At 38.8% G+C, this 25,070-nt stretch overlaps 1 protein-coding gene across 2 annotated transcripts; it reads right to left on the bottom strand.

The window, feature by feature from the left end:
* Positions 1-3,455: 3,455 nt before the first annotated feature.
* Positions 3,456-24,969, bottom strand: pop7 (POP7 homolog, ribonuclease P/MRP subunit). 2 transcript variants are annotated; one of them, XM_039747079.1, is made up of 2 exons: positions 24,823-24,969; positions 3,456-4,212 (listed from the first exon to the last, which is right to left on the bottom strand). In XM_039747079.1, the coding sequence occupies exon 2, from the start codon at positions 4,208-4,210 to the stop codon at positions 3,785-3,787; it is 426 nt and encodes a 141-aa protein (XP_039603013.1). In that variant the 5' UTR covers positions 4,211-4,212; positions 24,823-24,969; the 3' UTR covers positions 3,456-3,784. The 2 variants fall into 2 exon arrangements, with proteins under 2 accessions (XP_039603013.1, XP_039603014.1); XM_039747080.1 differs by lacking the exon at positions 24,823-24,969 and adding an exon at positions 24,639-24,723.
* Between the last annotated feature and the right edge of the window lie 101 nt (positions 24,970-25,070).

Here is a 25,070-nt window from a genome sequence, read left to right as displayed (position 1 = left end):
CCCACTATATTGGAGAATGTGTAGCCTTTGACCCCTGGATTGAGGACACTGCCCACTGAGAGTGAAATGAAAGCCTGTGTATCCAAAGGGGCATACACAATTGTGAAAGGCCTAGTTGAGCACAAAGTGTAGTAATGACTGGGAAGGCTGGCTTCATTTACACTGCAATATGTATTCAGGAATTAGCAAAAGGAAAGCAAAGAGGGTTTGTTTTATTCTGGACTCCCACCACTTACCATGGCATATTCAAACAAATGATAAACTAACGTGTTTAACCTCGAAGACAAGGGTTGTGCATATAAAACAGATTAACAGAAACCATTAAACTTTTCTCTCTCTCTTTTTCTCTCTCCATGCTTTGATCCAAAAATCTAGTTAAAAAACTGCCAGATTGCAATGGTTTTCTTTCTTCCCTAAACGTTGGCCGAACTGCTCTATCACAGCAATACCTTCCCCAGTCTGGCTTTCCTGAACATCCCGATTCAAATGAGTACAATCTGACAGACAGACTGTTACCTACTAAATATTGCAATATTTTGAAGACACATTTCACTCTTTTTATTTCAGATTTTTTTTGTAAAGTTTTTGAATTTTGCAACTACTGTTGTTCCAATTTGGATAAACAGTATAATTTCTTTACCAACTATATATCCATCCATTATCCAACCCACTATATCCTAACTACAGGGTCACGGGGGCCTGCTGGAGCCAATCCCAGCCAACACAGGGTGCAAGGCAAGAAACAAACCCCGGGCAGGGCACCAACCCACCGCAGGGCACACACACCCACACACACACTAGGGGTCAATTTAGAATCGCCAATGCACCTAACCTGCATGTCTTTGGACTGTGGGAGGAAATCAGAGCACCCGGACACGGGGAGAACCTAGGAAGTGAACCCGTGTCTCCTAACTGCAAGGCCCAACTATATATCTCCTGATGGCAGGATCAGTCCTTCAAAATGATACACTGTCCATCAGTCTTCAATAATGGATATATATGCTATGGACACTTATGCAAAAACAGTAAAAGTAAAGAAACAAAATCCTGTGGGTTTCAAAAACAATAAAACTAGACATATTACTTGCAGATTTTTCTGGGCGTACCTGACACATTCTCATAGTGTTTCGAAAACCTATGGAGTCAAGAATAATATTCAAAGTGCATTTTTTGGTCTAAAAGAAATGCTATAACATACACGTACAACACAATAAATTCTCCAGCTATAATTAGAAATGAGAAATACCTGACCTTAATTTTCAAGGGTAGAATAGAACATGGATACTGAATGATGGATGAAGTTAATGCCAATTAAGTCAAAGTAGAAGAAACAGAAAAAAAATTAGGCAGACTTTAAACGGTTAATTTAAAGACACAGGCAAAACACTTGACCCAAAAACACTGGAAGGGTTAAATCAGACCCTTTTTTTGTTTAAATTCAGTAAAAGTACCCTGAATTTCTGGTTGAAACTTTGTGATTTATTTCAACATTTTCCTGAATTAATGTGCAGTTACAAAAAGTTAAACATACCATAATCTGTACAGATTCTAAAAATGTGTTTACCTTGTCATGTCACTTTTGACCCAGCACTAACTGCAATAAAATTTTCCTTGCATTTAGGGTAGTTCATTTGTCCACAATCCATGAAAACTTTCTTAATTATAAAGAGGTTTAGCACAGTACGTGGACTTAATAAATGTGTACAGCTACACATTTAAAATAACAATGCATTTTGGGACAGCATTGACTTTGTTGGATTTTCCACTGCATTGAGGGTAATTAGTTTTTTCACAAGCCATAAAAAACCATATTAATGTAATCTATTCAGCTCTGAGATACTTAAGACTTGGTGCACGAACGCTACCACAAGCAAAAATAAAAAAGTTTCAACTCACATTTTTGTATAATTGCTATACATTTTAAACACTGCCATGTCCTTCAGGTCAATTTTGACCCATCATGTTTATGTATCACTTGTGCTTCTCTAAGTTCCTCCTTCAGACAAAATGCTATCAATCTTCTACTTTAGTAGATTTTACTCTACATTTAAGCAACTTTTTTGTTTACAAAAACATCCTATATGTCATCTGTTCAACAAATTAGGATCATCGGTATTACAGGTTAAGCTGGTCAACCATTTCAAAACAGGTTTGGGGTGGAGCAATCCAACATCCAGGTCACCTAAAAAGGGATTGTTAGAACTGGATCAAAAAGACCCAAAAGGCAGAGCTGTCCATTGGCCCTCAAAGACACTGTCACTGTTAAAAATGAGAGGTAGGCAGACCTACAAAAACATGTTACAGGGGAGGCAAGAAGTATCAGAGCATCTGACATAAGCAATTAACTTGTTTCCACTGAAATGGCCCATCAACCACTAAAAAGGAATACTTATTGAATTTAAACTTCTGCACCTTGCCTGTACCTGAACTGAAACACAGACATACACCGTCAAGAAAAAAAAAAAACAAATAAAAAAACAGTCAACTGCATTACAATTATGTTATTTATATATTATTAATATGCATCTCGCACCAATCTATGCGAGTAATACTGTTCAGCCTATAAACTGCTTGCTTTCTCATTTAATCAATTACAAGATGGAATTGCTTAACAAGCTGGTGGGCAGCAGGTCCTGAAGAAATGAGAATTACATACTTAAAAAAAACAAACTGATGAAGAGTGCAACTCCTGACATAATGAGGAAAAAAAAAAATCATACACCCGTAGGCATGTTGCCAGAACAGATATGCAAACTATAACAACATAAACTACATTTTTCAAACCTGTTTAATCCAATTAAGGGTTGTGAGGGGATGGAAAACACTCTGCAACACTGGGCACACATGAGAAAACAACTTCAGACAAAGCAGCAATCCACAGTGAGACACACTCACTCCCCCCATACCCACTCTCACACATGATCAAGTTGGATTCACCATTCAACCTAACCAGTCCATCTATGGTGTTGTGGGAGGAAAACTAAAAAGTACCCAAAGGTAGCCCCACATAAAGATCTGAGAATGTACAAATTCCACATAGACAACACCTGGGTGAGGAATTCAAATGGAATACACTGAATCCATGAAGAGGCAGCATTATCCTTGAAGAAATCCTGCCAACAAAGCCCCAGGTATAACCCGAGAACACAGAAATTCACAACCAAGACCTTTTGAACAACAGCAACTCCACGTGATCTGTATGCCCACTTTACAATCTGTCCACACCAGGTTACCAAGAACATACACACATAAGACAGCATACTCTCACTGCTGGCCATTAAGGTAACGTGCTTGACGAGGAAACAAACAAATTAATAAAGCCAAGTAAAGAAAATAATACATCATGAGGATAAACACAGTAATCTCATAAACAAGTAAAGGAAGGACAACACATCAATCATGCAATCAATCTCTTGTGAGATACAGGTGCATTTCTAGAGGAAATAAACGCGAGGTTTTTTTTTTTGCTTTTTAATTCAAATACCGTTTGAGGAGAGATCACTTTAAAATACAGGATCCAAACTGCATGCATTCCTGAATCCATATTGATATTGGAGCAGTTCACTCTTGAACTAATGCTGTATACTCATACTATAACATCTATAATTGTTGACGTATTTTGTTCCACAGACATCATTTTTCAATTTAAATGTGTTCAGTATTCTTTATACCATGATCTGCTCTACTTGCTTGAAGTATAAATTTGACTTTCAAACTTAACCTAAATATGTGACCGTCTTCACAACAGTATTCAGTATCCTGACTTGATTTTGCTTTTTGTCAATCAAGCCTTACTAGCTGCATGGAAAACCCTTATATGGATAGCAGAGTTGCTGCGTATTTGAGTGATACGCTCTGCATGGTCCACCTCCGGCTCCAGATCATCCACCAGTTCCACTGTTGAGGTGTTGGCCGATATCTGCAGTTCACCAAAGCTGTTGGCCTGTAGCTGCAAGGCAATGTTGATTGCCCTGTGGACAGCCAGTCCTAAGCCATGAATACAGATGTCTGTGAACTGACCACTGTCTAGCAGCTTCTGGCACCGAGTCAGCTGGGTCCTGAAATTAGTCTTCATATTAATGTAGATGTCATTGCGGCGCTTTGGCAGTTTACGGGGGAGCCGCTTGCGAAGAGTGTATTCTGCTGGGTCCATTTCCCATTCAGGTTTCAAGTGCAGACTCTGACCTGACCCTCCTCTATTCTCAGCCATATCTGTAATAAAAAAAAAATAAATAAATAAACCAAATCAAAGCATTGTTATAAGCCAAATTTTCATCAACCTAAGAAAGTCAACCAGGAACCACATTTCAGATATAGGCCAAGTGGTAAACCCTATTGTCTCATAATTAGCAGACTGCACCTTAACATAATTAATGTACAAGGCCAAGACAACAAAGCATCATGTCCCTTAGTGTCAGCAGTGCAAACAAGAAATGGGGTCACATCATATTTCAAATTAACAAGATTCCAAATCACTGATAAGATTTATGACTGCACCCTTTCACAATGGTCTTGGGGTTAGCAAGGTGGGGAAAAGAAAAGAATTTATACAATGTTCTGGCTATAAATGATGGAAACAAAAGTCTCAAAACTCAGCATCAGGCTTTTGCTACAACAAATTTCTTAAGCAGAAGATGGTCTGTTATTGTAACATGTCATTTAATAATGTATATACAGGGGGTCTTCGGGTTACAACACAGTTCCGTTCCTACGACAGTGATGTAAACCGAACTTTGGTGTAAGTTGAAACACACCCTAGCCTAAGTCACTTACCTATCCTAACACAGTTGTAAAATAATAATCTAGAACATAAAAACACAAATAAGTCACAGAAAAATGAAATAATGATATACTATACGGTAGTAACAGAGAAAATGAAACAAATGAGTAAAAAAAATCCTTTATTCCTGTGGTTGTCTTGCACACTGGAAGAGGCATTGCAAAGTGGGAGAGAGTGACCTATTGGGAGGAAGAAGCTGGAGATGATTCTACCTGTACTACAGGTGTTTCATCTTGAGAAGCAGCAGATATGGAGGGTACAGGATCTGTTGTAGGCCTCTCTACCTTCTTAAAGAATTGCACCAGGCTAGTCTGGAAGGTTGATGACTTCTTATCTTCCAAAATCTGCCTATAACATTGCAAGGCATCCATAACAGCTCTGTAGACCTTACTGAATCTGTCATCGCTGGGGTCCTCAGCCTGAAATTTTTCCAACTCATCTTCTATCATAGAAAAACCTTCTGCCAAACCCTTGGTGGTCACAGTTTTTCCACACAACATTTAGGTTTGTTAGCCCCAGGCAAAAGCAATGTTTTGTACAGCACTGTAAATGTTATAAGACTTCCAAAAGTCTGAGTGTCAGGCTCTTGTCCTTCTCAGTTACATTAAGGGCCATAGCAAATGTCCTCCGGAGGTAGTAGGCCTTGAAAGAGGCAAAGACACCTTGGTCCATGGGCTGTAAAAGGGTAGTGGTATTAGGTGGAAGGTAAACCACCTTGACATTAGGGTTATAGTCACTCAAGTGGGCATGGTGACCTGGGGCCATTGTCCAGCACTAACAACACCTTAAAAGGTAGTCCCTTGCTAACACAGTAGTCCTCCACTGCTGGCACAAAATGGCTGGAAAACAACTCCTCAAAAATCTGAAGTGTCACCCATGCCTTCTTGTTAGACCTCCAGACAACAGGCAGTTGACCCTTCCAAATGCCCTTTAGTGCCCTTGGATTCTCTGCCTGGTACACCAACAGAGGCTTGAATTTGAAGTCACCTGCAGCATTCCCTCCAAGAAGCAAAGTCAGTCTCGATATAGGTCCTGTTAGGCATACGCTTCCAAAAAAGGCCTGTCTAATCAACATTAAACACTTGTTCAGCACAGTATCCTCCCTCTTTAATTAATTCAGTCAACTTATTAGGAAATGTGTTTCCTGATTTTTCATCCCCACTAGTAGCTTCACCCTGTACCTTAAGGTTATGCAAGTTGGCATGAGCTTTGAAACGCATGACCCTGCTAGCCACAAACTCTTCACTTTCACTCTCTTCCCCCTTTTCACTTTATATTGCCTGAAACAATTGTTTAGCCTTCTCCTGAATCAACATTAGACTTACTGGTATACGCCGCTGATGCTGGTCTTCCAGCCAGAAAATTAGCAATCTTTACATCTCATTCATTATGTCACTGCGCTGTTTAGTAATCACAGTCGATTTCATTGGGGCTGATCCCTTTACATGCTCTAGGATATGGTCTTTATCCTTGATAATTGTTGCTACGGTAGAGCGGCTAAGGCTTAGCATGTGGCCGATGTTCGTTGCCAATTCTCCTTTTCTGATCTCTTTAAAATATCTAATTTCACTTTCATCGTGATGGCTTTCCTCTTCTTCAAAGCACTACCATCTGAAGATTATGACTTTCGTTTAGAAGCCATGGTAAGAGTCAAAAAGTCGCCAGTATACACTTGTGCCACACTCAACCAAACTACCTGTAGTTCACCAACTCCCTCACTCATACACCGCATACTTACACCACGCGCAACCAAACTACTGTACAGTACTGTACTGCAGTTCACCAACTCCCTCACTCATATGCCGCATACTTTTGCAGCATGCAACAAAACTACTGTAATTTACCAACTTCCTCACTCATATACCACGTACTTTCACCACCCGCAACCAAACTAGTTCACCCCTGTAAGCCTGTAAATACGATGCTAACAGTGTAATCCGAACACTCACGTCTCAATTTTTTTTTTTAAGTTTTTATGGGAGCGAGCGTCGTAAGCTCGAAACGTTGCATGTCGCGAGGTTGTAACCCGAGGACCCCCATATTATGCTTTTCTAAAAAATAAACGTTTTGCTGGTCTGAGATTATTCGTGAAGCCTTAAAATTGATTTTCTTCTTACTGCTTGCTTTTTACAGCAAACAAGTCATTTGAAATCAAAGCCTTAATGTTAGCTTCCTTCCTTATTTACAGATAATGTAAAATATTATGTATCAAGCAAGTAGTTAAAAAAATTAAATCTGAATCTTATTAGGCAACAGATTTAAAATAAAGCAGAAGAATAAACAGATCCAGTTGATTCATATATAACTTAAAGCCCCAATGGCAATACTACTACAATTTATGTCCTCTCTCTCACTTAGCTTTTCCATCAAAAGTTCTTGATCATGTTGTAGCCTCCCAACGCAACAACTACTTCATTTCTAATAAACTGATGGAACTTTTCAGTCTGATTTCAGGGCACAGCACAGTTGTGAAACTGTTCTGCTTCGGGTAACCAATGATTTCATATGGCAGCAGACTCTGGACAAACCAGCATATTAATTCTGTTAGATCTCAGTGCAGCATTTGACACTGTCAGACATGACATGCTACTGTCTAGAATGGAGAACATGCTGGGTATCTCTGGTACTGTACTCCAGTGGTTTAAGTCTTATCTGACTGATAGGGAAGAGTTTGTTAGTCTTGGCAATAGCAGATCCAGCTCAGCACCAGTCACACAAGGACTTCCTCAGGGCTCTGTCCTCGGCCCTCTATTCTTCTTTATCTATATGCTTTGGCTATATTATTCGTAGCTTTGGACTGGGTTATCATTTTTATGCAGAGGATACTCAACTCTATTTCAATGTTAAAAGTGAAACTTCATCAGAGCTTTCTCAGCTCACAACTTGCCTCTGTGAAATTAAAATCTGGATGCAGCACAACTCTTTAAAATTAAATTGCAACAAAACTGAACTCCTGCAAATTGGCACTAAAGCACAACTTAAGAAAATGAACTTCTTTTCAGTCACTCTTGATGGCGATCTCATCAGACCTTCTTCTAATGCAAGGAATCTGTCATTTTTGATTCCTCCCTTTCTTACTCCACCCACATAAACCACATGAAGAAACTTTTTTAATTCCACCTCAGTAACATATCCCATGTTTGCTCATTCCTTTCCTTTTCCAATGCTGAGGAACCTGTCCATGCTTTTATCACATCCTGCATCGATTATTACAACTCCCTACTGGCAGGTGTCCCTTCAAATAGGATCGAGTATAAAATTCTCTTTACAGACTCAAAGCTTTAAATGGCCTTACACCAGACTACATCAGTGATCTTCTCCATCGCTATGCTCCCTTTTGCCTACTAAGGTTCTCCGATTCTGGCAATCTTGTTGTGCCCCCATAATTAACCTATACTCTATGGGTGACAGGGCATTTTGCTGTATAGAACCCAGAGTTTGGAATTACCTTCCTACATTAATTAGATCAGCAGACTCCATTTATTCTTTTAAAAAACAACTTAAAAAACTTCTGTTCAGGAAGGCCTTTAACATAACCTAACACCCTTTTTTCAGTTAACCTTTTTGTCTAGATACTACCAATAATTTGTGTGCGTGTTATATCACAAATTATGTGATTTGTTCAAGCATTTGTTTTAGTAATGAATTTAGTATTATACAGGTAGTCCCCAGGTTACGGACATCCGACCTACGAACGGGGCCGCAGCTGAGACGCATGTGCCTCAGTAATTGCCGCTCCGTCATCTTCAGCCTGGGGACGCTCGCTGCAAGGTGGCTAGACGGAGGCTGGAGGAGGGCAATTTCGGTGCTTGCGCAGCAAGCCGTTTAACTGCCCGCCCACCACACATGGCTGCCTGTTCATTCTCGGTGGGTGGCTGGTAATGCTGCAAGCAGTGATCAGGCTGTGGCTGAACGGAGGCCATTGAGGGTAAACGGGGCAGCAGGGGGAAGCATTGTAGTGTGCCTCAGATGGCTACATGTTGAATGGGGACAGTGGTGCGGCAGACACTGCAGGCAGCATACTGTAGTGGAGGGGACTGTGAGGTGGACTGGTGATGAACCGCCCCTCGCTGCCCCCATTCATTCTCAATAGCAAGCCTGCTTGTACTGTTACGGACATAGAAGGAAGTTGTCTCTTGTCAGTACAGGGTGGTCCAAATCTAATTATGCAGATCCAGATCATCTGGATGACTTTGATTTATGTAGGGACGATTCCAGTTCGGCGCAAAGACGATTCTTCATGTCGTCAGTTCGCACACTTCTTGAGGTTCCGGGATTTTTTGGGTGATTTTCTATGTAATAAACTGAATAAGTTATAGCGTAATGAAAATTGCATGATTAGATCTGGATCACCCTATACAGACGTGTTGATGTCTGGTACTGTGCAGAAGAGCTTATCTTAACTTTTTGTCTTCACCCTTCAATAATGTCTCTGAAACACAAATCTGATGCAAGTGCTGGTGATATAGTAAATAAGAGAAAAACCATCACCATTGAAAATAAAGTAGCAATTATAAAAAGGTCAGAAAGAGGTGAAACTCCATCATTCATTGGCAGTGCACTTGGTTACATTCGGTCAACAATAGCATTTATTAAAATAATGTTCCTGTTCCGACTTACATACAAATTCAACTTAAGTCAAACCTACAGTCCCTATCTCATACATAACCCGGGGAATGCCTGTACTCTGGGTTATTCTTTCTTTTATTCTATTTAATGCTTTTGTTTATTGTATGCAGAAGCAATTTGTATAATTTTGTTTTAAGCTATAGAGTATAGGAAAGATGCTATATAAATAAAATGTAGTATCACTATTACTACTACTCAAAAACTACTGAGAACTATGCAGACAAATCATTGACTTCACGGACACTTTATCAAAAGCAATACATTGATGAACCATTCCACAATTACCAGTCACATTTACTTGTGTGAATATTTAGCGACTCATCTCCTCACTCTACAGTCTAGACTCACTGCTCTTCAGTTTGCAGACCCTGTTTGTGTCTCCCACTCCTGGGGGTCATGGGACTAATCATGTGCATTACATGTGAAACATGAAAGGGGTTACTTCAAAAAAGCCTACAGCTGCCATATGGCACTGCCTGCTGACAAGTCCAGTGATCAACACAGTCTCAAGCAATTCTTTTATTTAAAGGGGTAGAGATGTTGGAAATCTCACTTCCTATGTACATTAACAACGAGAAAGTAACGAAAACTCTGGGGCCTCTATTCTTCAAGCCATCTGACCTAGGGTCTAAAAACAAAATAAATAAAGAAAATTAATTAATAAATGCTACCAAGAAGCCTTCATACCTACATCAATACACCTTTATAATACCTCACTGTGACTGCTTTCATATCTTCAGTCAAGTCAAAGGTTTTCTTCTTTTCTGTAGTTCTTGTGTGTGTTTAAAAGGGTGGTTGTCGTTGCTGTTATAATAAAGGTATGTTCTGTGAAATAGAATGTTGTGTGAACACCAAATTATATACAGTTTGCTCCTGCGTTTTCTTTAAGCACTTCAAACAACCTTTGTGGCTTAGTGATTGTCAACGTAACGAGAGGGATTTGCCTTTGTGTTTGGTCCTCAATCCACATCATTAGAAATTTCTCTATATTATTTATATATTACAACATTTTTCATTAGCTTTGCAGCTTTCAGTTAAGCCAATCACTTAACAGGAATTTTTGCTTTGAACATTGGTCATGATTGCAAGTGTGGCATGCCTAAATCGCGGGTAGAAGCATTCACTAATTTTCTACTTTCGTGTTGTTTAATAACCTTTTGTTTCACGAACAAAATCGATATTTACTGTAATTTACAGTACTAGGGTGTTGTACCGTGTTAGCCATTATCAATGTAGAGAAAAGCCAAGCAAAATGACACCTTTTATTGGCTAACTAAAAAGATTACAATATGCAAGCTTTCGAAGGAACACAGGCCCCTTCTTCAGGCCCACCTTGTCTTTTTACTTCTTCATTCCATTACTTCTTTTTACTTAGCCAATAAAAGGTGTCATTTTGCTTGGCTTTTCTCTGTAATTTACAAAAAAATACTTAATTAATATTTCCTATTTTTGTGAGAAAATATACCAGGTTTTGGATTTTGTATAGAAAAAAAAATCTTCATGGTGCTAATCTTCAGTCTTTAAAGTGTTTTGAGAACATATTAAGAAATATCGAATATCATATTTGAGTCAAAATAATCTAGCAGGCAGAAGCCAAATATTAGGATAGTCAGGATAATCAAAGATGAATGCAATATTTGACAGACTATATGAACATGGAGAATTTTGATAGCATGAACAGAGGGAAGAAATTGACAGAAAGCCAGATGCAGACAGCAGGACAATCGCAAAAGATATGCAGAAACGTTTTGCACAAGTAGCACTAATGATAAATTAGGCAACAGCCCCATCACATGGCATCTGAGAGGAGTCAGCTAGTTTATAAACATTGGAGTGGCTTAAACTGGTACTTGGGATTCACAGAACATAATTTGTCTAACGAGTAAGTCCTGGTTAGAAAAAGGAGCCTGCTTTAGGAATATTAATTAGCTATAAGAGAGTGGAAGGAAATTCCACATATTTGTAAAGAAAAAAGTTAAAAAAAAAAAAAAATTAAAAGATGCTTCTGGACCATTACAAAGAAATTTTTGCATTCAAATTATCCTAGACACTTGTTCAATGTGACCCTGAACTGGGCAAGTACATAAAAAAAAATACTCCACCCAAAAATGTTTTTTTTTTTTTTTTAAATAAATGTTACTTATCCCATGTGGTTTGTAGTAATGACTGTGAAAAAAATGCAATATCATGTTCTCATGCAGAATTTATGCTGTAATGGAAGCAGAAACTCCTTGTTGCAATCTGCTTTAGAGAAACAATCAAGACCAATATTTTAATTAGTCTTTATTCAAAAAGCATTTATATAGCAAGCACAGTCAACAAGCATTGCACAACAAATCAACAGAAATAACATTCTCAGTATTACATTATTTTATGGGCAGCACGGTGGCGCAGTGGTAGTGCTGCTGCTTCCTCACAGTTAGGAGACCTGGGTTTGCTTCCTGGGTCCCTCCCTGCGTGGAGTTTGCATGTTCTCCCCGTGTCTGCGTGGGTTTCCTCCCACAGTCCAAAGACATGTAGGTTAGGTGCACTGGCAATCCTAAATTGTCCCTAATGTGTGCTTGGTGGGTGTGCGTGCGTGTGTGTGTGTGTGTGTGTGTGTGTGTTTGTGTGTCCTGCAGTGGTCTGGCGCCCTGTGCTGGCTGGGATTGGTTCCAGCAGACCCCCCCATGATCCTGTGTTAGGATATGGTGGGTTGGACAATGACTGACATTCTTTAATATACTGTACATCCTTTCAAATATATCACCAAACAAACAAACAGTATCTCTAGTTTTCTCTAGTTTTCATGTAAAGTATGAAAAAGCACTGTGCGATTAAGCAAAATAAAGATTAGTTTAAATTTTGTTGAATTCATGGTAAAACTGCAATGTATACATTACAGACCAATAAGACAGTGTTCCGCAAAGTATGTACACCCTTCACAATTTCCTCTATTTTTGCTTATTCATATCACTTGTTTCTGATTTCTACACAAATTTAGTATAATACAAATGTCACTCTGAGTAAACACAATACCAGCAAATACCACGACATCCATCATTTCCAAATGCAGAAAAACTGGAACAGTGAAAGGCCGGCCTAGCAAAAGTACTCCTAGGAGTACACAGAAAACTCATCTGGGAAGACAAAGAACACCCAAGACAAACATCTAAGGAACTGCAGGCATCTCTCAGTTCTTTTAATGTCAGAATTCATGATTCCACTATTAGAAAGATACAGACCAAAAATGGTATCCATGGGAGAGTTGCTGGGTAAAAACTGTTACTAAAAACAAGACGAACATAAAGGCTTGCCTAATATTTGCCAAAAACACATTGATCACCCCCCAAATTGTTAACTTTTGGGTTAATGTTCTCCGAGTCAAAAATAGAACTTTTGGGAATACATGGGACCTGCTACATTCGGCATAAAGCTAACATGGCTTTCCACAATAAGAATATGCCCGCAGTCACACATGGTGGTGGTAGCGTGACAGTGTGGAGATGCAAGAATTCAGCTCTTTAATAGAGTACTGAAGAAGAATGTCTAGTTATCAGGATATGATCTGAAGCTCTGATGCAACTGCCCTATGCAACATGACTACAATCTGAAGCACAACTGCAAGTCCATGACCTTGTTGTAGTCCTGACTTGAACCCCACTGAAATGTTGTAGAGGGACTTTAAAAAGGCAGTTCAAAGTCGAAAACCCTCCAATATTGCTAAATTAAACAAATGCCGTAAAGAAGAGTGGGCCAAAATTTCTCCACAGAAATGCCAAAGACTGATCTCCTGTTACCAGAAGTGTATGACTGCAGTTGTTGCTGCAAAAGGTGATTTAACTAAGTATAAGGTTTAGCTAGGACCCTATGATTTCTGCGAAGAGAAGAAACACAGACAGAATCATGGAATTAATGTATAAAAATGGATTTTAGACTTAAAAAACAGAAAATGTGCATAATTTAGAGACTGAAGGGGTAACTGTTACAAATCTTTCAAATATTTTAAACATTTGAGTAATCTGTACTTCTATCATCCAGATGCTATTTTCTAGTTTGTTGTTTTCAAGCGAATGCAATTCTTTGTAGTGTTTGCGTGCATGTTTCTGTATGTTTTCTCATTAAAGGCATGCGAGTTAGCTAGCTGCATGAGACAGGTGGAAATGTCGAAGTGAGCAGTATCAGATTCCCGAACTACAACCAAGAAAGCTAAGAACCACAAGCTTAACTGCAAAATTGTGGGCACAACAATATTACTGTGACTTTTAAGAATCTAGAAAACAACTTTTCTGCAAGTTTTCCCAGCCTACCATCGACTGGACATGAAATGATATTTGCAATGACCACATCAAATCTAAAACCCATCTCATGAACAAGGAGAAATTAAGATCAATGATCGTTTCCCTTCAGGTAAAAATAGGGGAAACAACAAAATCGTCAGATACAATTTGTGGAGAACTTTGTGGCTGTGTGTGCGGAGTCGGACATGCACCTAGAAAAAAAAAAAAAAAGAGAGACAAAAGATGCATCCTTTCTTTCTTAAGAATTGTAAACAGTGTGGCAGCTGCCAAAAAATTACCGCAGTCTTCATGAAACTCATTTGCCCCGTTTCTTTGAACAATATATGGACACAGTTCTTCGAAAGATTTGTGGCAAGAAAAGTTATGTTGTAATTGATGAAACCTGCAAAATGGAGAGATTCTCAAGGAATGTAAAATGGCAAATATTATCCTGTTATATAAAAAGGGGGACCAGGCAGATCCAAACAACTATAGGCCAACAAGCGTAACATGCACCACAGGAAAATTAATGGAATGAATTATTAAGGATAAGATTAAGCAGCACATGTCAAGTACAGTTGTTGTTCTGAACAGTCAGCATGGGTGGTCATATTTTACTAACATGCTGGAATTCTCTGCAGATGCAACAAAAGGATATAATCAAAGTAGAGCATATGATATTATTTATCTGGACTTTCAGAAAGCATTTGATAAGGTGCCATATGCCAGGTTGGGCAGCAAACTAAAATAAGTGGGAGTTCAGGGTGTTGTGAGTAGATGGGTGCATAATTGGCCCAGACACAGGAAGCAGAGGGTGATGGTGCGAGGAACCTCATCAGAACTGGACGATGTTAAGAGTGATGTTCCACAGGTGTTAGTGCTTGGGATGCTGCTATTTTTAATATATTTTATATATAAATATAGAGGGATGCATCAAACTATTCACGGCTCTTACAATTCCGGAGGGCACTCGCTGTCCTACTGCAGTCTCAGCATACATCATCATGGAGCATCTGGGCTCCTACCTGAGGAATGAACTGCATAAAACCTATGGCTTTGGTGCCAAAACTGATAAGCTGTTGAATGAGATAGGCATGCAACAGAGGAGAGAAGTGCTCGACCACCTGCAAGATATGCATTCCACCTGGCCTTTTGGTAAGTTTTCAAAATACCGTGATGACCAGCCTTTAAAGGAAGTATATAAGCTGGTCAGAGTGTTTGATCCAAGGCAAGCCCCTGCTATGGAAAAACAAATTGAAAGATACACAAAACTGAAATTTCTGATGAACCCATCAGACGACCTAAATGAAGAGTGGTCAGCGTATTTACACTGTGCTTCAAATGAGGGTCTCTCTTCTTCTGTGGAGCTGGCCGATTACTGGAAGGGTACAAGACAGCATTATCCGGAGGTGACAGAGATAGCATTGCCCTATATACAGTATATTTCTCAGTCTGGTCAGTTGACTGCGAGAGGAGCTTTAGAAGGTATACTGTAAGATTCTCCTCACAGACAAGAGATGAGATAAACACCAAGCACCTTACAATTATGTACTTCAATTGGGATGTGTGTCAGAGATGGAAATAAATCAAATTAGCATAGCTCCAACTTAAAACAAACTGTACTGATTAAGGGCATTAAAATATAAAGACCGTTAGCTGAATTTAGATATGTAATTTGTTTGTTTAAACAAGTCAAGTTGGGGAGCATGCACTGGTACAGTGCGTTGTCACACCCACTACACGACAAAACAACTCGGGATCCTGGTTGACAACCCCCCACGCAGACATGCGGTCCAGTCCCACCCTCCGGAAATGACCCTCTATCTACTGCAGCCAGGCGTTAAGTGGGCGACCCCTTGGCCTGGTCTAGCCACTCGGGTCCCCAACAATGAGGATCTTTGAGCTGGATCATCTTTGGGGGAACACACCACATGGCCATAGTGCCATGACTGTTGCTCCGTTATAATGCAGGTAATGTGCCTCATTCGGGACTCCATGAGCAACCGCTCATTCGACACAAAGTCAAACCAACGGTACCCAAGGATTATCCAGAGAGAGACAGCACCACAGGATAGGTCACTGGATAGCATCCGTTTCTCGCAACCATATAGCAAGACATGAAGCACCAGAACTCTAAAGACTTGGACCTTCGTCCTTTTGCATAGATATCGGGAGTGCCACACACCCCTTTATACACATTATTGTATATATACATTTTTTTCAATCATGCTTTAAACTTTTATTTATCCATTAGTTTATGCCCTGAACTTCTAGCCATTAGGTTTAGGTATAATAAAGGTACAATTGTGCTGGTGTGTTGTTTCATTAAAATGAATGTAATGTGCTACTTCACTATTGTTTGTTTTATTGTAGCTATTGCTACTTTCTTACAGTAAAAACAATTGCTAAAAACTCAAAAACCTGAATCACGAAAAAACAAAACAGTGAAAACAGAAAATCAAAAAAGTAAAACGGATTTTATTTTTTCACATGGGTGCTACAAGTGAGTGCTTTTTTCAGTCAAAAAAAATCAAATGATGAATTTAAAACTCTGTATTACACTAAATTTGAATGAAAAAGAAAATAGAGAAAAACAGGAAGGGAGTTAGTATTTTTTTCACATCATTCTATGCTACAGTACATTTAATTCTGATTAGATACAGTTGTACTTGAAAGTTTGTCAACCCTTTAGAATTTTCTATATTTCTGCATAAATATGACCTAAAACATCATCATATTTTCACTCAAGTCCTAAAAGTAGATAAAGAGAAAACAGTTAAACAAATGAGACAAATTTATTATACTTTGTCATTTATTAAGGAAAATGATCAAATATTACATTTATGTGAGTGGCAAAAGTATGTGAACCTTTAGAATGATCAGTTAGTTTGAAGGTGAAATTAGAGTCCAGTGTTTTCATTCAATAGGATGACAATCAGGTGTGAGTGGGCACCCTGTGTTAATTAAAGAACAGGAATCTATCAAAGTCTGCTCCTCACAACACATGTTTGTGGAAGTGTATCATGGCACAAACAAAGGAGATTTCTGAGGACCTCACAAAAAGAGTTGTTGATGCTCATCAGGCTGGAAAAGGTTACAAAACCATCTCTAAAGAGTTTGGACTCCACCAATCCACAGTCAGACAGATTGTGTACAAATGGAGGAAATTCAAGACCATTGTTACCCTCCCCAGGAGTGGTCAACCAACAAAGATCACTCCAAGAACAAGGTGTGTAATAGTCGGCAAGGTCACAGGGTAACTTCTAAGCAACTGAAGGCCTCTCTTACATTGGCTAATGTTCATCAGTCCAACATCAGGAGAACACTGAACAACAATGGTGTGCATAGCAGGGTTGCAAGGAGAAAGCCACTGCTCTCCAAAAAAAAACATTGCTGCTCGTCTGCAGTTTCCTAAAGATCACGCAGACAAACCAGAAGGCTATTGGAAGAATGTTTTGTGGACGGATGAGACCAAAATAGAACTTTTTGGTTTACATGAAAAGCGTTATATCTGGAGAAAGGAAAACACTGCATTCCAGCATAAGAACCTTATCCCATCTGTGAAACATGGTGGTGGTAGTATCATGGTTTGGGCCTGTTTTGCTGCATCTGGGCCAGGACGGCTTGCCTTCATTGATGGAACAATGAATTCTAAATTATATCACTGAATTCTAAAAGAAAATGTCAGGACATCTGTCCATGAACTGAATCTCAAGAGAAGGTGGGTCATGCAGCAAGATAACGACACTAAGGACACAAGTCGTTATACCAGAGAATGGTTAAAGAAGAATAAAGTGAATGTTTTGGAATGGCCAAGTCAAAGTCCTGACCTCAGTCCAATCGAAATGTTGTGGAAGGACCTGAAGCAAGCAGTTAATGTGAGGAAACCCACCAACATCCCACAGTTGAAGCCGTTCTGTACGGAGAAATGAGCTAAAATTCCTCCAAGCCGGTGTGCAGGAATGATCAAACGTTACCGGAAACGTTTAGTTGCACTTCTTGCTGCAAAGGGGGGTCACACCAGATACTGAAAGCAAAGGTTCACATACTTTTGCCACTCACAAATATGTAATATTCAATGATTTTTGCTTAATAAATAAATGACCAAGTATAAAATTTTTGTCTCATTTGTTTAACTGGTTTCTCTTTATCTACTTTTAGGACTTGAGTGAAAATCTGATGATGTTTTAGGTTTAGGTTTATGCAGAAATATAGAAAGTTCTAAAGGGTTGACAAATTTTCAAGCACAACTGTATATCCTGCCTACAAATCTAGACAGCAAATAAAGTCAAAAGCTTTAATATGAACTAATCAGATTCTGAAATATCCAAAAGGTTACCAAAGTTTCTGCATGTTCAAGTAACTGAGGACAATGCCAAAAAATGCCTGCCAAATTATCAAAAATAAATAGTTATAAATGATAAACCGAATTTACTATTTTCCCCCAATTTTAAGTAAAATAAGACGTCTTCTAATTTTGTAATGGTGGGTTATTTAGGTTTCTTTCAGTCAAGCAAGATCTACATGGTGTGCTATATAAGTGTGGTATAAACGATCACAATATTGCCCCACAGTTACAAACTGAAACAGGAATTTTAAAGAATGTGTATAATTTTGAATCTAATCATTAAGCAAAGATTCAACTTCACTAGGCTGGGGATAGTGCCAAGCACCAGTCGTCTGGCACCTGCTTCACTGGGACATTTACTGGAGGTAGGGCCTTGACCCAAATACATTTCAAATGGTCTGAGTTGAGAGACACTTGGGTGATCTACAAATTGGAGCAGAATAAAATCATATTTTGGACAGACTGAGGAACATCATGTTTTATCAACAGTTGATATTAAAATATCAAGAGCTCATTATCTCAAAATTTACCTGAAACACACTGCTCACAAGGTACTCTGTGGTTATCTATGGGTACAAGAACCTACAGTACTGTAACCACCCATATGCTCCACTGTGTCAATTAATAATTGCCTATTAAATACTATTAATTGCAGTATTTAGCATTTAGAAGACATTAGTAGTTCCTACATTAAAACGTCCAATAACTTAACTGGAAAATAGAGCTCCATCACTATACTATGAATTGCATCTTATATTAAATCATTCAATACCAGCATTCCTAAGACAAATATAACCTACTGTTCATTCTGCTTTAAAGATGTGGTCCGTTTTTTTACCCACATATATTGATTTTATTTTGAGTTGACTTGATTTGCTATACACTGACATCTGTAACAGTTTTACTTTTCCTCTTCTACTGGTGCTTTACTGGATACTCAGAGTCCGTGTCTTGAAATATTTTCCACCAGCTGCTCATTTAACACAAAAAAGTTCACATTTGTCATTGTCTATAACAGTAACAAAGGCACCAGAAAAATCAGTCAACTCTTTCAAGAAGCAGTCAGTTTACATGTTAATGAAGTTCAGAAATAGTTACTTAGTAGTAAGCTGAACAGAGATTTGTTCTAATTAATGTGGTAGAACATAAGTTGTTGTAAACTTTCTCTGTTGCCTTGTAAGCTTCAGTTTATAACATTCAATCGGCTCCATGAAAAAAAAAAATTGATACTTGCGTACTTAAAAATAACATAGGCAACTGGTTGCTGCAGCAGACTTGAACTCCATTGTTAGACTAGAACTCCTACATAAATAATTCTCTCTCCTTCTCAGACCTTCAATGTATTGGCCAAATTTTGTTGGTTATACAAAAACCAAGGCAGCTCATCTCAAAAATGTTTTACCAAATAGAATCCGTTTCTGGATTTGGAAAAATCTCTAGCAGGCTACCTGCAAAACAACACACCCAAGGACAGGCCAGTGTTCAGCACCAGAACACTGGTGGGGACCATTCATGAACTAAACTAGACTGAATGGTAAATTTCAGTTCACTTTCCGGAGTTGGGATTGAACCTTGCTCTAAGGGAACAAAATGGAAATTGGAATGACAGAAAACAGAATTTAAATCGGGTAAACTCAGTGAAGTTCCACCTCAAAACAAGGTTGTTTTGACTTGGTAAAAATTATGAATCAAATAAAAGACAGTTAAACCAAATACAATCAATCATAATTAACGAATTACAATTATATATTATGCAGAAGGATCAACTCTAAAACTATTTTTTATAAAGATCAAACGGTTTTATTTTCATCTTTCATTTAATACAATTTCCTTGAAAAGTCATGCTGTTTTATGTGCAATGACGATTCGGTAAAAAAGTGAAATATATGAATAAAAGAATATGAATTTAACAATAAATTGACATCAATTACACTTCAAACAAAGTACCACAGAAAATGTACTTTAAATTTTATGATATTAAATCTAGGAAATATTTATTACTACATATAATCATAGTTACATGTTGGCAAAAAACACAGAATTTCATGGAATTAAATTCAGCTTGATAGATAGATAGATTGATAGATACTTTATTAATCCCAAGGGGAAATGCACATACTCCAGCAGCAGCATACTGATAAAAAACAATATTACAGTGATAAAAATGCAGGTAAAACAGAACTTTGTATAATGTTAATGTTTACCCCCACCCCCGCCAAGTGGAACTGAAGAGTCGCATAGTGTGGGGGAGGGACGATCTCCTCAGTCTGTCAGTGGAGCAGGACAGTGACAGCAATCTGTCGCTGAAGCTGCTCCTCTGTCTGGAGATGATACTGTTCAGTGGATTCTCCATGACTGTCAGGAGCCTGCTCAGCGCCGTCGCTCTGCCACAGATGTCAAACTGTCCAGCTCCATGCCTACAATAGAGCCTGCCTTCCTCACCAGTTTGTCAAGGCACGAGGCGTCCTTCTTTATGCTGCCTCCCGAGCACACCACTGCATAGAAGAGAGCACTCACCACAACCGTCTGATGGAACATCTGCAGCATCTTATTGCAGATGTTGAAGGACACCAGCCTTCTAAGGAAGTGTAGTCAGCTCTGTCCTTTCTTACACAGAGCATCAGTATTGGCAGTCCAGTCCAATTTATCATCCAGCTGCACTGCCAGGTATTAAGAGGTCTGTACACTCTGCACACAGTCACCTCTGATGAACACGGGGTCCAGGAAGGGCCTGGGTCTCCTAAAATCCACCACCAGCTCTTGCTGGTGTTCAGTTGTAAGTGGTTCGAGTCTCACCATTTAACAAAGTCCTTGATTAGGTTCCTACACTCCTCCTCCTGTCCACTCCTGATGCAGCCTACAATAGCAGTGTCATCAGCAAACTTTTGCACATGGCATGACTTCGAGTTGTATTGGAAGTCTGATGTATATAGGCTGAACAGGACCGGAGAAAGTACAGTCCCCTGCGACGCTCCTGTGTTTCTGACCACAATGTCAGACCTGCAGTTCCCGAGAGGCACATACTAAGGTCTGTCTGTAAGACAGTCCACGATCCATGCTACCAGGTATGAATCTACTCCCATCTCTGTCAGCTTGTCTCCCAAGGACAAGCGGTTGGATGGTGTTGAAGTCCAGAAACATAATTCGTACAGCACCACTGCCTCTGTCCAAGTGAAACTGCAATTCAATTCTAGATCTAATTCTTATTAGTTCCTTAAAATTCAAGTTATTCTGGGGTCCCCTACTCTGCTCAGCACTTGTACACAATGACAACATAAAATATTTCTTCATATGTACTTCCTTTACCAGCCACAAACTGTCAATGCAGTAAGCACTTCTTTTCTGAAGATGGCATATTATGAAATGTTTCACCATATCACTCTTAAAGAACCCGATCACTTTAGAACTGTCAATCTACTAATGTCATAATAACCAAAATGATTTGCATAAGCTATAAGAAATAGTTTTAAACAAACTAGAAACTGAGAATGGCTAAATTTAATAAACTGCACGGTAAACTATTATTGTACAGTATAGCACAAGAATGTTTCAATGAAAGTGTTATTCACATTTATCGCTTGTCTGCACAGATTTTCCTTCTACACCAAAGATGTGTATAGTAGGTTGACAAGTTACTCTAAACTGATGCTAGTATGAGTGTGTGTATGTGCACACAGTGATTGACTAGTACCTTGGTTTCCTGCCTTCCAACCCATACCGCCAGGAAAGGCCTCACACCTACTGTAACCATAAACTAAAACAAACATATTTTGAAAATTCACACGTTTCTTTACATCCTAAAACACAATAAATAAATAAAATAATACTAGGGAGAAAAACTGAATCTAAAGAAACCTTCGTTCAGATTACAAAGATTCAAAACACTTTAGACTCTGTTTAGGATAAAACAGTCTTGAGATGTCTGATCACACTGGTTTCCCTATATGTCAATCCAATCAAACTGGTGCACATTCATAACAAAGTCTTGCGATCAGACTTCTCATTCAAAAGTGCAAACTATGTTGAAACTACTATTTTAAAAAATGTTTAATCTTTTACCTGGCAGCCACTAATTGAACCATTTACTGAAGGATTAGCTTAACAGTGTTTAATTTGGATGAGGAACAGGAACAACATGTAGCAAAGCAAATTATTCTTACAGACTATAATGAAAACAACAGGTATCAGGTCTTCAGAATCAGCAGATAAGTGTTTGATTACTTCTGCTGCCCATTAAAACATTACTTAAACGTTTTGAAGAATCGGCGCTAAGCTTACAGATGGCTTAACTTCTATTACACAGCTGATTGTGTGGCGATCAGTTACTTGGGAAAAGAAAAGCAAGGACTGCAGTGGCGGCTACGCCAATATACTGTATATTGAATATAAAACAAAGAGAAAATAACAACACAGCTAAAAACGCAGCGACAAATTTCGGCAAAAGTTAAATGCTTGTGTCATGAGCATGAGGCGGCTATGCAGTGTCCGCAACGGACATGGCCATCCACCGCGCATAAGCTACCTTACTGACCTTGGCGGGTGAAGGGGCCACTGATTCTTCCTCTGCCCAGTGCCACTACAAGCCTAGAGCCGACCCCGAGTACTGCTGCAATAAATTATTTCATCTAAGTGAAACCCATGTTTAATAACCTGCTTTAACTCCTATCATCATAAAAATGATATCACGCATACATCTCAGTATTTTAGTTATTCAGAGAGCTGTAATATCATGAATGTAATTGATTCTGTGTCCAGTTGGAGGAAGAGAGCCGGTTTAAGAAGCAAGTAGTGATTCACACACACAGAGCACATAGAAGATCAAATACAAAACAAAGCATTTAACGTGCTACTTTAATTACGATGTGATTTGAGAAACTGCTTAATTAAATGATTTTAAGATGAAGTTTATGATGTTCTACTTTAATGACAAAATAAACTACGTGATTAAAGTGGAAATGTCGAGATTGAAGTTGACATTTTGTGCTTTTTCCCCACTGTGTGCCTTTTTTTCTCTGTACCCTAATAAGCTCTCATATGACACTCAGACGGTGGGGTACAACTCGCCTTTTCACGGCGACTTTGATATGTGACTTCTTTTTTATTTCCGGCACTGTGTGATTTTGTGCACGTGAGCTTTCAAGTTTCTCCAACACTCTATGTCACTCGATCAACTTCCTTTTGTTGATTACATCACGGTTTATTTGAACAAATAGTATGTTTTTCCTTTGCCTCCACTTGGTATTCGCTGAAATTCTTATATTTTCCCCGTGCTTTTCCCATTGTCTTTTCACAGAAAGCTGCGCTTAAGGGCGATTTATATTGATTTGCCTATTCAAAGAGACGTAATTCTGGGAGGATTTGGGGCGTTACATAAAGCGCGTGCACGAGCGTTAGTTTTCGCGCTGATCGGGATTTATGTAACGGAAGAACGTGGAAGTTGGAGTACGCACAGATTCCTGCATCTGGATTTTTCTGTGCGTAAACACATTTCGGCTTTTGTGCTTACTCCATATTATAGTGCGAATTCTACGCACGGCGTTATACATGAGGCCCCAGATCTGAATCCATTAGAACACATTTGAAATGAATGGGTAGCTGACAAATCTGTAGAAACTCGTGTGATGCCATCATGTTAACATGGACCACAATCGCAAAGGATACCTTGTAGAATCCATGCGCAAAGAACGGAGGCTGTTCTGAGCGCAAAAGGAGAACCTACCCGGTATTAGACTAGTAGTCCTAAGAATTTGCTTACAGGGCGTTACTGTTTGTAGATGTGTGTGTAAATATATATCACTGTCAACATTAACGAGACAAAAACAAATTACACAAAAAACAACAATGTTAAGGAACACTAATATGTGTAAAAAAAATATGTATCTTTCGTTTCTACCAAAGGGAAACGGTAACAATCTTGGACGATCTTTTTAATATATTAACGACTAATGCAAACAGATTTATAACGGTGTTTATATTTTATGTGGCTGCATATGTATTTATTTGTCGCTTTAATTAACAAGCCTAATGCATTAGTACTACTATTTTTAACTTGCACAGAAAATGGGAGAACACTAATGAAAGCCTTCAGGAAGAACCAGCGAGTGACCGGGCTTCGGACCAGAGTTCGGAATTAACACCGCAACTGTACCGCAAGGACGCCTAAACTACCAACATCGGAGTCGCTTAACAAAATTTACGATTAAACCAAAACATGTGTTTTGCTACGACATAAACTACACATTCTGGTGCGTAAAAGAGACAAACACACATATACACGTTCTCAAAAGTCGCAGGCTGAAATTTCTAAATTTTAAAAAACTCTTTTCACCGAAGTTTAGCCAAGTACAAGATAACTGCATTAACTGGATAAAGACCCGTATAATGAACTTTAATAATCTTTTGCAGCAACGGCTTTACTTTAAAACAACCTTTACATTAATGTTACTTTTAATAACAGAACCTCATGAGCCACAGCTAGTGTCAGCTAATTCCTTTCAAGTGTTTTTTTTTCTCCTCGCAGGTGTTTACAGTCATATTCTTGTTAATATTTTACAGCTCTTCCTTAGATAGCCGAACTTTCTACTAAAATCCTTCCATGAATTTTCAATAACGTTATATTTACCATTAGGGGGTCTTTTACTGGAAGAAACAAACACGCATCAATAGATAAAGAATGATCCTTTCCGACTCACGTGTCTAACGAGCAGTACAAACACACAGCTGGATGGCGACTTTTGAAAACACCACCAAATATTTGCATTGAAAGAAACAAATTATTACACTAAGAAGAGTCTGAATGTCATTACCTGTCTTGCTGTAAAGGTTATACTCAGCGGCTTAACAAAAATGTATCAAGACCTTTATTTTTTGTTTGTTTTCAAAGCAGGGCTCGAATTTGTGCACCCGCGTGCACTTGTGTCACTTCCTTCTGCGTCTTCTATTTTAGGGCGGTTTGGATACAGTTAGTATATTACCGCCACCTACTGTACGGAGGGAAAACTCCTCATTCAATTCAATAAGTTCAAATGCTTTTTCCCAGTTCCGTGTTTCTAAA

Source organism: Polypterus senegalus, chromosome 3 (assembly GCF_016835505.1).
Source record: "Polypterus senegalus isolate Bchr_013 chromosome 3, ASM1683550v1, whole genome shotgun sequence".
Lineage (NCBI taxonomy): Eukaryota > Metazoa > Chordata > Cladistia > Polypteriformes > Polypteridae > Polypterus > Polypterus senegalus.
Note: the sequence above shows the minus strand (reverse complement) of the source record. Positions and strands in the feature narration are given on the sequence as shown.